At 43.4% G+C, this 12,161-nt stretch overlaps 1 protein-coding gene across 2 annotated transcripts in view; it reads right to left on the bottom strand.

The window, feature by feature from the left end:
- Positions 1 to 223: 223 nt before the first annotated feature.
- CRTC1 (CREB regulated transcription coactivator 1) overlaps positions 224 to 12,161 on the bottom strand; it is a 42,839-nt gene continuing 30,901 nt past the window's right edge. For both annotated transcript variants that reach the window (XM_075723739.1, XM_075723738.1), the window contains 6 exons: positions 10,732 to 10,868; positions 9,911 to 10,162; positions 7,579 to 7,680; positions 2,271 to 2,357; positions 1,245 to 1,425; positions 224 to 467 (listed from right to left, as the gene is read on the bottom strand). In XM_075723739.1, the coding sequence (XP_075579854.1) occupies positions 256 to 467; positions 1,245 to 1,425; positions 2,271 to 2,357; positions 7,579 to 7,680; positions 9,911 to 10,162; positions 10,732 to 10,868 (971 nt within the window). In that variant the 3' untranslated portion in view covers positions 224 to 255. The remainder of the gene's footprint in view (positions 468 to 1,244; positions 1,426 to 2,270; positions 2,358 to 7,578; positions 7,681 to 9,910; positions 10,163 to 10,731; positions 10,869 to 12,161) is intronic.

Below are 12,161 nucleotides of genomic sequence, written 5' to 3' on the forward strand. Positions count from 1 at the left end.
AGGGGACGATGCTGATGGGAACTCCTTACTCATTAATGGCAACGAGTGGGTAAGGGGTGAAATACGGCGCGACAGGGAGTAGGGGTCTGCAGCGCTGCAAGCTTAGAACGACAAGCTTTACTCATTGTACATGTTGTACAGGACAGAGCTACTGCTCTCAGCAACTCCTGTTCTGACACGACTGACCCGTCGGACTCTCTAGTTCGGCTGGGCTCCAGGAACAAGCGTCATTCCCACGCTCCCGGTGTCCGCGCGTCACAGCCGGTCCATCCTGAACGTGTCCTCTGTGGCGGGGTCGGTGAGGACCATGTCTGGGTCATTCAGCATGTGCAGTCCATCCAAGGTTAAAGGGTCAATTTTGAGTTCATCCAGAGGGAACTGGGAATCCGTATCAAAGCTGACGTCTCCCACTCCTGCCAAAGAGCTGGTCAGTTCTTTTGATAAGCTGGGAGGAGATTCTCCTGTCACTGCAGGGAAGAGGAAGGGAAAGGTGTCGGCAGGACTTAGCAAACACACATTCTGCAGGCAGACGAGTCACAAAACAGCTTGCAAAAATTCTGCAATAATTTATTGAACCAAGGCTGAAGTTCAGATGAGAAACATTTCCAGCTGGATGAATTACAGATTTGTCAGAGTATCTCAAAAGCATATAATGGCCTAACACAAACCAAAATTGATACACATCTATTTGGGGGCCACAAAGCAGTGTCGCTTCAGTCTCTTCCCCCCGCTTAGGTTTAGGAGCAATAACCTTAATTTAGGTGATCCTAATCAGCAGTCCTTGGCTGAAATATGGATCGAGCTATGGTTTTCTCAGTGGCCTGTGCAGAAATTGTTTCCAAACGTCCAACCGTGACCAGATTCGCTACCATATGCGACACTTAAAAAATCCTTCGTTGGCAAGCTCCAGCGGAGCAGCAGAGGAAGAAGTTCGGCTTTCACCGCTTCTCCCTCGCTGTGACAGAGGATCCAGTAAACTCAGAGGCAGGGCAAGTCTGTAAGACAACGAGCGCTGCCTTCGCAGCTCTACCTGTTTGCTGGGATTAAACGAGAGCCATCAGGCTCCCCGGCACGCGGGGAATACGCCAGAGCAGCAGCACCAACGTTTACGCAAGGTGAAACAAACCCTTCAAAGGCAAGGATACCCTTTTCCTTTCTTGGCTCACTCCTAACGTTGCACAATGAAGAGAAACCACCGACACCGGGACGGTTTTACTTGTCGGTTAAGTCTGTGGTTTTCTTACCTGTAAGAATGATGTTGGGGATGTTTCCATGGCTGGAGTAATTCAGCTGCTGCGAGTCCTGCAAGCTGCCATGACTGCCGGTAAGTCCCATCATGGCTGCCTGGGAGTAGTTAAGGGTGGAACAAGGGCTGTACAGGCTGTTGGAACTAATGGCGTTTTCTATCATATTAAACTGTTCAAGCTGAAGACCAAGGCACAAAGGAATTATTACTTCCAACCATCAGGAAATACAGCAAAACAACTTACAAAGCTCAAGTAGGGGAGGTAATGTTGAAAGAGACAGGCAAACAAATTCATCTTTAGGTTTCGTTGACAAAATATAGTCTATTTTCACTAAACTTTCCAGAATCGTTTACTGCCAAATTCAGAGTGCAGGGGAATGAGGAGAGGGTGGATGCAAAAACAAAACCTGTTGCTTTTGATATTGTAAGAACAAAAGAAAAGGTAGTTCTAAAACAAAGTAAAAAACCCCATAATTCATGCTGCCAACTCAGGTATCTGCCCCTCGAGCACTGCCTCCCAGAAGCGCTCTCGTTTTCTCCTGCTACCAGAGCAGATTTCACAGTGGAACGAATCAACGCGCTGGTCGGCCGAGCTAACGAAGGCATGGGTTCTGCTTGCTAGGTTTTGGTACCGTGAGCGAGTTGTTTGCCAAATTCAGGAGTAAATATTGTTACCACCTACAAGTGAAACCTTCCCAAATGCAATTGCGGACAGAGATGTGGGGTTTTTTTAAATTTATTTTCATTATTTTTAATCCAATAAACTTGGCAGAACACCTCTAAAAACATCTGCTACAATGGCTAAGAGGGAGGAAGGGGAAGGAAGAGTCGGGGGAAAAAGAAAAAGAAAAAAAAAAAAAAACAGAAGAAAAGAAATCCCCGAGAATTGTAAACTCAAAATAACAGAAGTAAAACTATATGGACAAAATGTGATCTCACATAAAATAATCAGAAGTTGATCTATATTTATTTTAAGCTGAAAGTGGCCGAAATATAGCTGAAAATCTGAGATGAATTTGCTCACCTGATGGGATAGGGCATTAGCCTGCCTAGCTGTCATCTGCTGATCATAATAGGAGTCACCAAATACACTCCCCAGAATGGAAGAATGCTGAAAACAAAACAGAGTCTTTATGGTGCAAAAATCTCACAAACAGACGTACCCACGGTGTGCGAGTGACTCGAGCCTTCCAACCGATTCTTCTCCAAGTTAGTTAGCAGCGCCCTTTATTATTACCAACCACTAACCATCGGCAAATTCATAAAATATTCAGTGTTTCCCGCCAAGACACAAATCCTTCCACGTTACGCTGCCTTTCGGTAAGCACAAAAACACAGTCAGGTAAACCAAACAAACTTCCTCACGGAGGACATACAACATAGAAAACTTCTGGTTTATGAAAACAGACGAGTGCGCTAGGTAACACGAGAAATAATAATAAAAAAAATTAATTAAAAAAACCAAACCCACTCTGCAACTTCAGCTTTTTTGTGAACTTTTGTTTTGGGGGGTGAAAGACAAACCCCGCACGGAGGTAAACTGCACGTTAAAACAAAATGCAATGCAAAGCTGACCACCGGCACGCCAGTAGCGGCTAGCTCACTGTCTCTGCATCCTCGTGTTCACGGAGCAGCCAACTCCCCCGAGACAGCACCACGCCAAAATAAAACGGACATTTTAAAGTCACTTCACTTTAGCTGCAGATCAGAAAAGTTAACGGGAAAGCCCGGTAAAGCATGTTATCAGCAGTTCGAAGGCAAGAATCTCAGGAGGAATTCCTCAGCCTTGCTAATTTTACTGTCCCCTCTAGCACGACAAGCACTTATCAGTTATTCTCCATCATTTACCAATTATTCTAAAGGTGACCAAGAATTTGAGGTCAACTTTTCCATGCTATTCAGTACTGTCCCAAAGAAGTGCCAGATATAAAAGAAATCACAGAGAGATCACTTCTTATTTGAAACTGTCACAAATTCTGACGCTCCAGCTGGAAAAAAAAAAATCTGCTAACAAAGAGGGCACCTATAAAAGATGATGTCTGTGAAAGACAATTTCCATGGAGAGTTTCTATCAATCTTGGAAAAAAAAAAATTCAATACCTTGCAGAGCATTTTCCAGCCGTTTTATCTACGCATTAAAAGAGGAAGGCTGCAAGTTTTCTCCTTAGAAACCTAATCAGCATATGAAGTTAAGCAAAAGCCTAGGAAATATCAGAGCAGAGTTACAACAGCCACCGCAGTTAAAAGCACTGAACACAGCCAAAGATTAAGATACTCAAAAAACCACAGGATGATGTCCACAACAGTGAACATAAGAATTTCAGCAACCATCACATTTTAAACATTCTCTCTCCTACGTCAGTAGCATATCTCAGTGCAGCTTATTTGCAGTTTGCATGCAAGGAAAAGAATGGAAGTCTTGTATTAAAAAAAAAAAAACAAGTGACTAAATTGCCCACAACCTCAATGAGAGGGGACTATCAGGAAAGAAGCAACAATATATTCTTTTTAAAGCAAACAAAACCTTCCCACCTGCAGCCAGAATCCTTGGCTATCACGTTATATGGGTGCTTTTGGATAAATGTGCCATCAGGGGAGGAATTTACAGCCCGAGAATGAGACTCCGTGGGGGAAGGTGGCTGAAAGTTCAGCCGCGCGTGCTACAAATCTCCTTGCTGAGCAGATCCCGTTTGATCCAAGAACCGCTCCGAGCATCGCGGCGAAGCGCTCTCCACCGCTGCGTGCGAGGGTGCGGGTACGGTCTGAATGCACGTGGAGAGGAGAGAAATGTGCTGCAGAGCAGCGCTGCTGGGTAACATCAGCACCCGGAACACAAGCCTGGCGGACCTCCACGGTGCTGCATTTAAAGCACGATACTGGCAGTCAGAAAGGTAGCAGGCAACTGCCTCCAAACCTTTGTCAGAGCAGATCGTAACGGTAACTTCTCAGTAAGAAATGGTTTAACTAAATGAAGGCAGCTCATCCTTCAAGACTGATTAAACGGAGCCTGAGCCAAGAACAGGGTTTTATGGACAAAAAGAAGATTTTGGTTCACTTTCCTGGGCATTTATGATCTGTCACAGCAATCACCACAGAACAATAATGACATCTTTGCAGCTTAACACCCTACTCGATGCCCTCAGAAGCGGGTAAAAATGGAAAATGGTTGTAATTGGAACCAGTCTTCCAATTTATCATCTGGTCCTCAAAACCACGGTGGCTGCTCTATCCCTCGCAAAGGACGGGGCTACGGGGAAGTTACCAAACAGCACAGGCAAGAGCCGCGTTACACCTGACAAGAGAAAAAGCAAAGCGCTACTTAAATAAAAAACCCCACGCTTTTCTTTAAACCACTGATACCTTACTTGCTGCCCAGCCACACATTGACCAACTACTCAAACTCCACATTATTCAACCTGCTACATGTGTTACTTTTCTTAAAAAAAACCAAAAGGAGTCAGAACCTAGAGCTAACTCAAGCAAGCAGATCAGGACCAGCCAAGCTTAACTCTATCACAGGAAAATCGTTCCCATCTTAAGGGGCAGGCATGGCTTCAGAGCTGCGTGATGTTTTATAACAACTTCTAATGAAAAATTTGGGCTTCAGGATGTCCCATACTCAACGTGAATCAAAGCCAGTTTGGACCAGCACCAGAAATACAACTGATGTTTTTGAGAGCTCCAAAGAGGATCAGGGTGGTTCTTTCCTTTAACTTCTGACATTTCATTTTTACAGGAGCTTTTCAGAAGTAGGGCAAAACCTAAAACCTTTGCATTCCACTAAGCACTGTTCCCGTCCTAAAAAGTTTGGGCAACAATAATGAACACAAGACCCAAACCTATTTGTGCAAGTCTACCTTAGTAACCCCTAACAAAACATACAAGCCCGTATTTATTCCTCAGCTCTGAAGTATCCCGGTTATTACATCTGTAAGCACTGAAACTCCCAAAGGAAATCAACTGGAAATGTCGTTACTTCAACACTTCAGAGTCCTAGAATAATTTATCAACAACTCTGTGAAAAACATCTTGCTAACACCATCTCCTCCAGAAACACTAGATGAGGTCTGTTTTGTCAACAGTACATCTTCTTGGGTTAATGATGTGGTGACTGCAAGAAAAAAAACCCCAAACCACAAAACCCCTGGCTTAAATTATTAATCTCAAAATACATACCATATTATCCAAGTATACAGCCATTCTACTAAAAAAAGCAGATTTCTATCTAATTGGAACACTATGCCAGGTGTTAGAGGAGAAAAGCGAAGTAGTAATAAACAAGCCATTGTCAATGAAAAGCCATGCAAACACAAAGCTGAGAACTACAAGCAGAGCTTTTCAATTCGTGTTTGAACAGGAAGACCTTCATATAACAAACACACGTCCAAAACACAAGAGCAAATAGATCTGGAGATGTGGAAAGATGAAAAATAACTTCTGGTGAATGAACCGTATGTGATAAAAAAATCAAACCACAGATTTCTATTTTTAGAGCGTGTCACTCATCATACTGATACGCTGCGGAACGATTTAACCTAAAATTAATCAGAGAAACAGGAGCAAGTGGAGGACGCCCACCCGGTCACACCTACTTTATTCCGCTCTTGTCAGCCAGTGCCAGACTGTTCCACAATGGGCATATTCTGCTGTTGGAACCAATCTGCCTTTCCTCTTTTGGCAGATTACTCTACAGTCTAATGGATCCTGCTATTTGGGAGCTGAACCAACCCAAATTTTTCTTCTGAACTGTTTTTTCTTTCCCCACTGCCTCTCTCCATTGCAACCACGACAGATAGCTCGCTCGCCCCTACCAGCTTTTGGTTCATTGATGGAGGCAGGAAAGCTGTCTCGTTTTTAATTTAGCAAAAATAAAGAACTGTGTGGGTATTTTTAAGAGGCCAACGCTAAGTTAAGTGGCATTGATAAACCCTCTTCCTTTCGCGTGTGAGTTATGGTGTCCCACTTGAAAACAGCAAAACCTAAGCAAGAGTTTACAGGATAAAACAGGCCCAGCAGGAAAAAAATTATATTATAGCGTGTGCTCCACTGGGGAGTGCTTGCTGCACTCCAGTACTTTGGACTGACCAGTGGCAACAAGCCTGTGGACAAAACCAAGAAAGGGTTATTGAGAAGTCAAGGGGGAAGGAAAATCAGCGCAAAAAATCAAAATTGGATGCGTTGCCCAAACGAGAACTGGACCTGAGATTTGCAGCAAGACTGGCAACAGCTTTGCTCTACAAGACAGCCTAGAGGAATAAGTTTGCTTGTTTTCTTTGAGCCACACACAGAACACAGCAGAACTGGCAGAAGCAGGCAGAAGAGAGAGAAGTTAAGAAGCAATTAAGCAAGGGTTAAGAAAATCCAGACAGTCCTGACACTCGGATCTATTACTGAGCTTACCAGTGACCTGTCTCTGGCTAATGGCAAGGAGAGACGAAGCTTCTGCTTTGGAACCATGAAGGGGCAGCACTTATTTAGATAGGATCCTCCTTACAGCCTTAAACGTTAAATGATGAAACAGAAAATGTATTTTCAGACTCTGTTGTGATGTTCTGGAATAATTTCCTGCACCTTGTTTCTACAGGTGGGATTTAGGAAAAGGGCAGCCATATGGAGCTATTTTAGCAGCATGGGATTATTTCCGTACTGAAAATGCACTCACTCCTTACATTAGGGGCACCCCCAAAGACTGCCTTGTTTTCAACTGTCTTGCTGCTAGCATATAAAAATTCCCCTTCATAGGATTACACACACACCAAGCTACAACTTGCATATAGGACGCGTGGATGTATGAGTAGATACATATACAGGAAGAAAAACCAGCTAGCATGCAAGAAAGCGTGTTTACTAACCCACTACTTGCAAGCCACAAGACGCAACAGCTCATTTTAAGAGCGTTTTCTTTCCAAGTGGATGTTCCCACGTAAAAAAAGGTCCTGATGCGAATGGATTTGGCCACACAAGGGATACTCAGTGCCACAGGAGTTACCCTGCTGCAGCAGGCACTCAAGCTTCCCTCTCTCCCCTGCCCTCCCAACCTTATCCGTCAGCTCCTACGCGATATTGCTAATTGAAAGGGAGGTTCTGTCCACGGTACACCCCAAAGAAATAACTGGGTTTAATTGCTTTCAAATAGTAGCTTTGATCAATAAAAAGGCAATTCACCAGCTATTGAAAAACTCTGGAACTGAATGAAACCGCAAACAAGATGAGACATCAGTAATGCATGAGGCACATACAATTACAGTGAGACAACTATGGGTCAGTAATGGAGAGACTCAACTAAAAACAAACACGAGAAGCAAGGCCTGTGGAAGCACAGAGTCCCTTACTTGAGGGGAGCTGCCAGGAGAGAAGCCTTGATTGGAGACAGGAGAGGTGGGAGACTGGTTGGCTGGGGATCCAGCATTACTGCGGTACTGCTGGAGTGAAGCCTACAGAACAACACAGAATTAAAGACCATGGGATTGATGGAAGGTTGGAAAATTATAAACTTCTGGCGTACACAGCTCGAGGAAGCTGGGAGAAACCATCCTCTTCAGCAACTCTTGGCTATGTATGAAGACACGATTACTGTGAACAATGCCGCAAAAAGGAAAGAGTTACGATACCAGCGTGGCATGGTCTTGTCTGACTGAATGGCCGAGAGCAGGGCGGTGCTGTTGTACAAGCAAAACTGTTGAGATGTTTTCTCACTGTTCTCAGTTACGATCAATTAAAAAAAAAAAAAATTCTGGTCAGCCAATGATTTAGGGAAAAGTAGTACTGAGAGCTGGGAATAACTAAAAAATAATGTAATTTATTCTTCAATTCAGCTGCCATACCCACACATTCTTAACCTGTGTTTACACTGCTCTGGAAATCCTGCTCCTATTACTCTGCCTAGTCTTAAACAGCCCGGGTGCGTTATCAAGATTGAAGCGTATAACCATGCAGACTGGAATCCTTCCCAAAGCTGCATTTTACCCCAGGACGTGGAACAGACATTATCTGAGAATTCACACTATGTTTTGCAGGTTTACATTAGTTACGTTTACATTGCTCTCAGTCGCCCTGAGAACACATTGTCAAAGATTTACCTTTTTTTAGTCATAAAGAACCCCGGCTTTGAACATTTTAATAATCTTAATGGCATTTAAATAGAATGTCGCGCTAATTAACATAAACAGAAAGTATAGTTCTTCTCATGGTACTTCCTTTAGAAATTAACAGATGATTGAGGAAAACCTGCAATCCGGTAGTTCTAAGAAAAGAAGTAATTTAATCACATAGCTTTGCAGCATGGGAGAACGTTGTACTACCACTGCTTTCTGACACTGAATTCTGTAAGTCTCACGAAAATACGTCTTAACCCTTTTTGCTATGCATTGCTACTTACGCACTTTAAGCAGACATCCAAACTACAGCAAAATTATTTCAATTTTGCTTTACAAAAACTGCATAAAAGTTGTCGGTGAGACTGTAACGCAGCTCAAATGGCTTTTTGATAAACTAGCTTTAAATTTAAGTTTATTTACGATTTTAGTTGCTTTAAAAGATAAGCACAGCACCCTAAAAGTTAAGGTCATAAAGAAGTTTAGGATGAGGAAAGCAACACAGAAAGCAAAGAATGAAAATCAGAATCATCTGTACTGGTAGCTACATGAGTATTAGAATCAAAACATTCAGACACGTTTTGAGTGGGTCAGTATCCTTTCCACTGTGGGATTTGAGCTTCCTCTTCCCCTTCCAATCCTGAAAGGGAAGCAGCTTCTTTCAAGAAGCGCTTAGCAGCACAAACTGTTAAAAATTTCATCCACAAATGAAATCCACGATCAAGTGCTAGATCGACAGACAATGTGTTCTTCTCATTCTCGCGCCAGTCAGTCACTCCAACACTGCCAGAAGGACCCAACAGGTCAGACAACAGAGATCCTATACAGCAGGGCAGAATGAGCAGAGAAGGAGCTGTGAAATTCCTCCCTAGCTGGCCTGTAACCCTGATCTTGCTCTGCATTTTGGATTTTCATGGGCAGAGACACACGCCATTTCGTAACAGACCATGTCAAAACAAGCAAAAAAAGAAGCCTGTCCATAAATCATTGCTACGTGTGTGCATACACTCCATTTCTTCTGGGCATCTGAAGGCAGCCACGAATCCAATTTTTGCAGATCATAATGTATGCTCTAAAATTCTTTAAAATGAAAGGGTTCTAAATATAGAAAGTATAAGAAAATACCTGGTTCTCTCCAACTTTTGGAAAATGCTTGTTAGCAGGTTTCTTTATCAAAGTTCTGTTAACTCCTCCAGTCTATAGCACACTGTATAACATACAACGTGTTGCGGGTGCATTACATTTAACAGCCTGAAAATATATCAGTGCAACAGCAGCAGCAAGGTATGAAATAAATGCTGATATATTTAAGCGGATCTAATCAAACACGGAGTCGTAAGGGACACCGTTCTATGAAACTATGGCCACCCTAAGTGTACACTAAAACCAAATTTTCCTCTATAAAACATTTAAACGTGGATTCAACCAAAACCATTCTAAGACTACTTGAGGCTCTGCCTAAAAGTATACTTATTACACGGGCTGTCCAGCTTGAACGCTGACGCTACGCTGTATGCTACCAGGTTTTCCAAACGAAAGCTCTGCCATTTTCGGCTGTGCCCAAGCTTACCGAGTTGATGTCTATTCCCATTGAGGGCTGGGTCTGGCTACCCGGAGGCGACTGTGGGATGGTAGAAGGTACCGTGACGGAGAGTGGGGGGAGTTGTGTTCCTCGCTGTAAACCAGAGGTCTGCATTAAAGGAGTGTTCTGAGGCAGGGTGCTTGCCACCTGGGTCTGCTGCTGTTGCTGGGAAGTTGTCTGGGTAAAAAACGGATATGGGGGAAGCTGCTGCTCCAGAGACAACGCATCCATAGCCACGGCCTTAAAAAGAAGAATCAAAATCACCCACGCTGGCAGGTAATTCCCCTTCATTTTCAAGCACATCAAGTTTCACAGCAAGAGAACCAAGTCAATCTTGTCTTGCATTTAAAAAACATTACCTAAAGGTTCAGCAACAGTCAAGAACATGTTTCAAAAGACTTAATATCACCTCCAGTCTACAATAAACAAATTCTCTAAAATTTGTTGAATGTCCAGGTTAGAAATTGATAACTTAGTCAGTCACAGAGTCACACTTATGAAATCAATTTAAAAAGCTAATTGAGCTTCTCTCATGAATTAGAGAAATGTCTTTGAAATTTCACAACTAACCTTGGGACAACAGTGTTACAGAAAAGTGTCCTAATAGATGGCTTTTACCATGGTTCTAGAAAAGCGAAAGTAGACTCTGTCCCCTCTACAAACCTCTCCCTTTTTAAGGCTCTGGATTAATGAACACATTTAAAGAGGAAAATGACAGAACGAGAGAGATGAAGTTACAGCCAGCTTCTCCCTAGGTAAAATAATTACTCTGTGATTGAAAAATTTTAATTCTCCCAGCAAGTTCCTACCTGAGTAATGGGTGACAAAGGGGAAAGCGTAGGAGACATTTGCTGTGACTGTGGTCGTCTTGAGTCTGCACTCAATGAGAGAGGACTGACGGCTGGCTGACGGTGCTGCTGGGAAGGGGCTGGCGTCGTCGTCATTCCTGCAGGAAGGAACAAACCAACTTAAACGGGAACAGAGCAACGGTCTGTTGATACTTGTGTACAGGTAATTACCTAAATGATGAAAAATGAACGGCCTAAGTGGACAACCACTTAATGCAAAGTGCTGAACGCGCCTCGGCCAATCAGGCTGAAACTCATTAGCTAATTTGCAATTAATTTTGTCAGGCTGAAGAGCATCAGGATGAGAGGAAGATCCCCGCGGTTTATCTTGGACCAAAACCAGTCACAGTTGTTCAGGTTCGTGCACAGATATGGACTTAAATATGCAGAGCAGCGTCAGCGGTTTATAGAAACCACAGGGCATCGTTCTCACACACCTCCCGGGCTGCACGCACTGACCCCAGGAGAAGCACACTCTGCTCTATTTGCAAGGGCTCAAACTTCAGGAAGAAGATAACAGATCATGTAACAAGACTAATCAGAGGGCACTTGCGATATTATAAAAGCAAACACCTATTTAATGGAAAATGCAGAAGAAAAACTGGTTACACAGGAAGTACTCCATTTTTAATGGCATACCAGTGCACAGGAAGGCAGGAAATATCCTTTACACTCTAAAGAGCCACGACCTAGCAGGGGGTAGGGATAAACAATCCAACTATTGTAGTTTTGTTCAAATTCAAGACAAAAATCTGGAAGTTTTGAAACCTCTCCTATTTTCTGCCTCACCCTAGAGGAACTGAGACACCCTGGAAAGTGATTTCAGGACAATCTAGCTAGCGAGCTGTTCTTCTAGAGCTGCCAGAAAGGAGGAATTCACAAGAGCCTGCGAGCTCCTAGGCACCTGGCAAATGTTCAAGGCTTCCAGGCAGGCTGCCAGGGAGCCAGGAAGTCCAGGCTGCCAAGGAGCCAGCAGGCAAACTGGCTCAAACCGCGCAGATTCTGAAGACTGCCTGGCTTCCCCTGCAATGTTTTCAAAATCAACACCGTCTCACGGAACATGTCAGCGAACTGACAAACTCAAATGCACAAATGTGTAGTCTTAAGTTGCTGGCAGTTCTTTGTAACCTGACAGGTGTTTGCTTCCCCACCTTTTCTTGGGGCTGCTGGGGGCACGCCTGTGCAATGCACAGAGCTCCTGCAAAAGGGTCAAAAGCCTTTACATTTTCTGCTGGAGAGCTAGAAGATAGAGAGAGGCAAGGAAGGTTTGGAAAAATCAGTTCAAAAAAGCACCAAACACTGACTATGCCAATGATTAAACTATGGGATAGTCTCCAAAGAGAAACAGGAAAATCATCAATGAGTCTATCTTTTTAATTCATGTCTTTGAT

This window comes from Pelecanus crispus, chromosome 20 (assembly GCF_030463565.1).
Source record: "Pelecanus crispus isolate bPelCri1 chromosome 20, bPelCri1.pri, whole genome shotgun sequence".
Taxonomy (NCBI): Eukaryota; Metazoa; Chordata; class Aves; order Pelecaniformes; family Pelecanidae; genus Pelecanus; species Pelecanus crispus.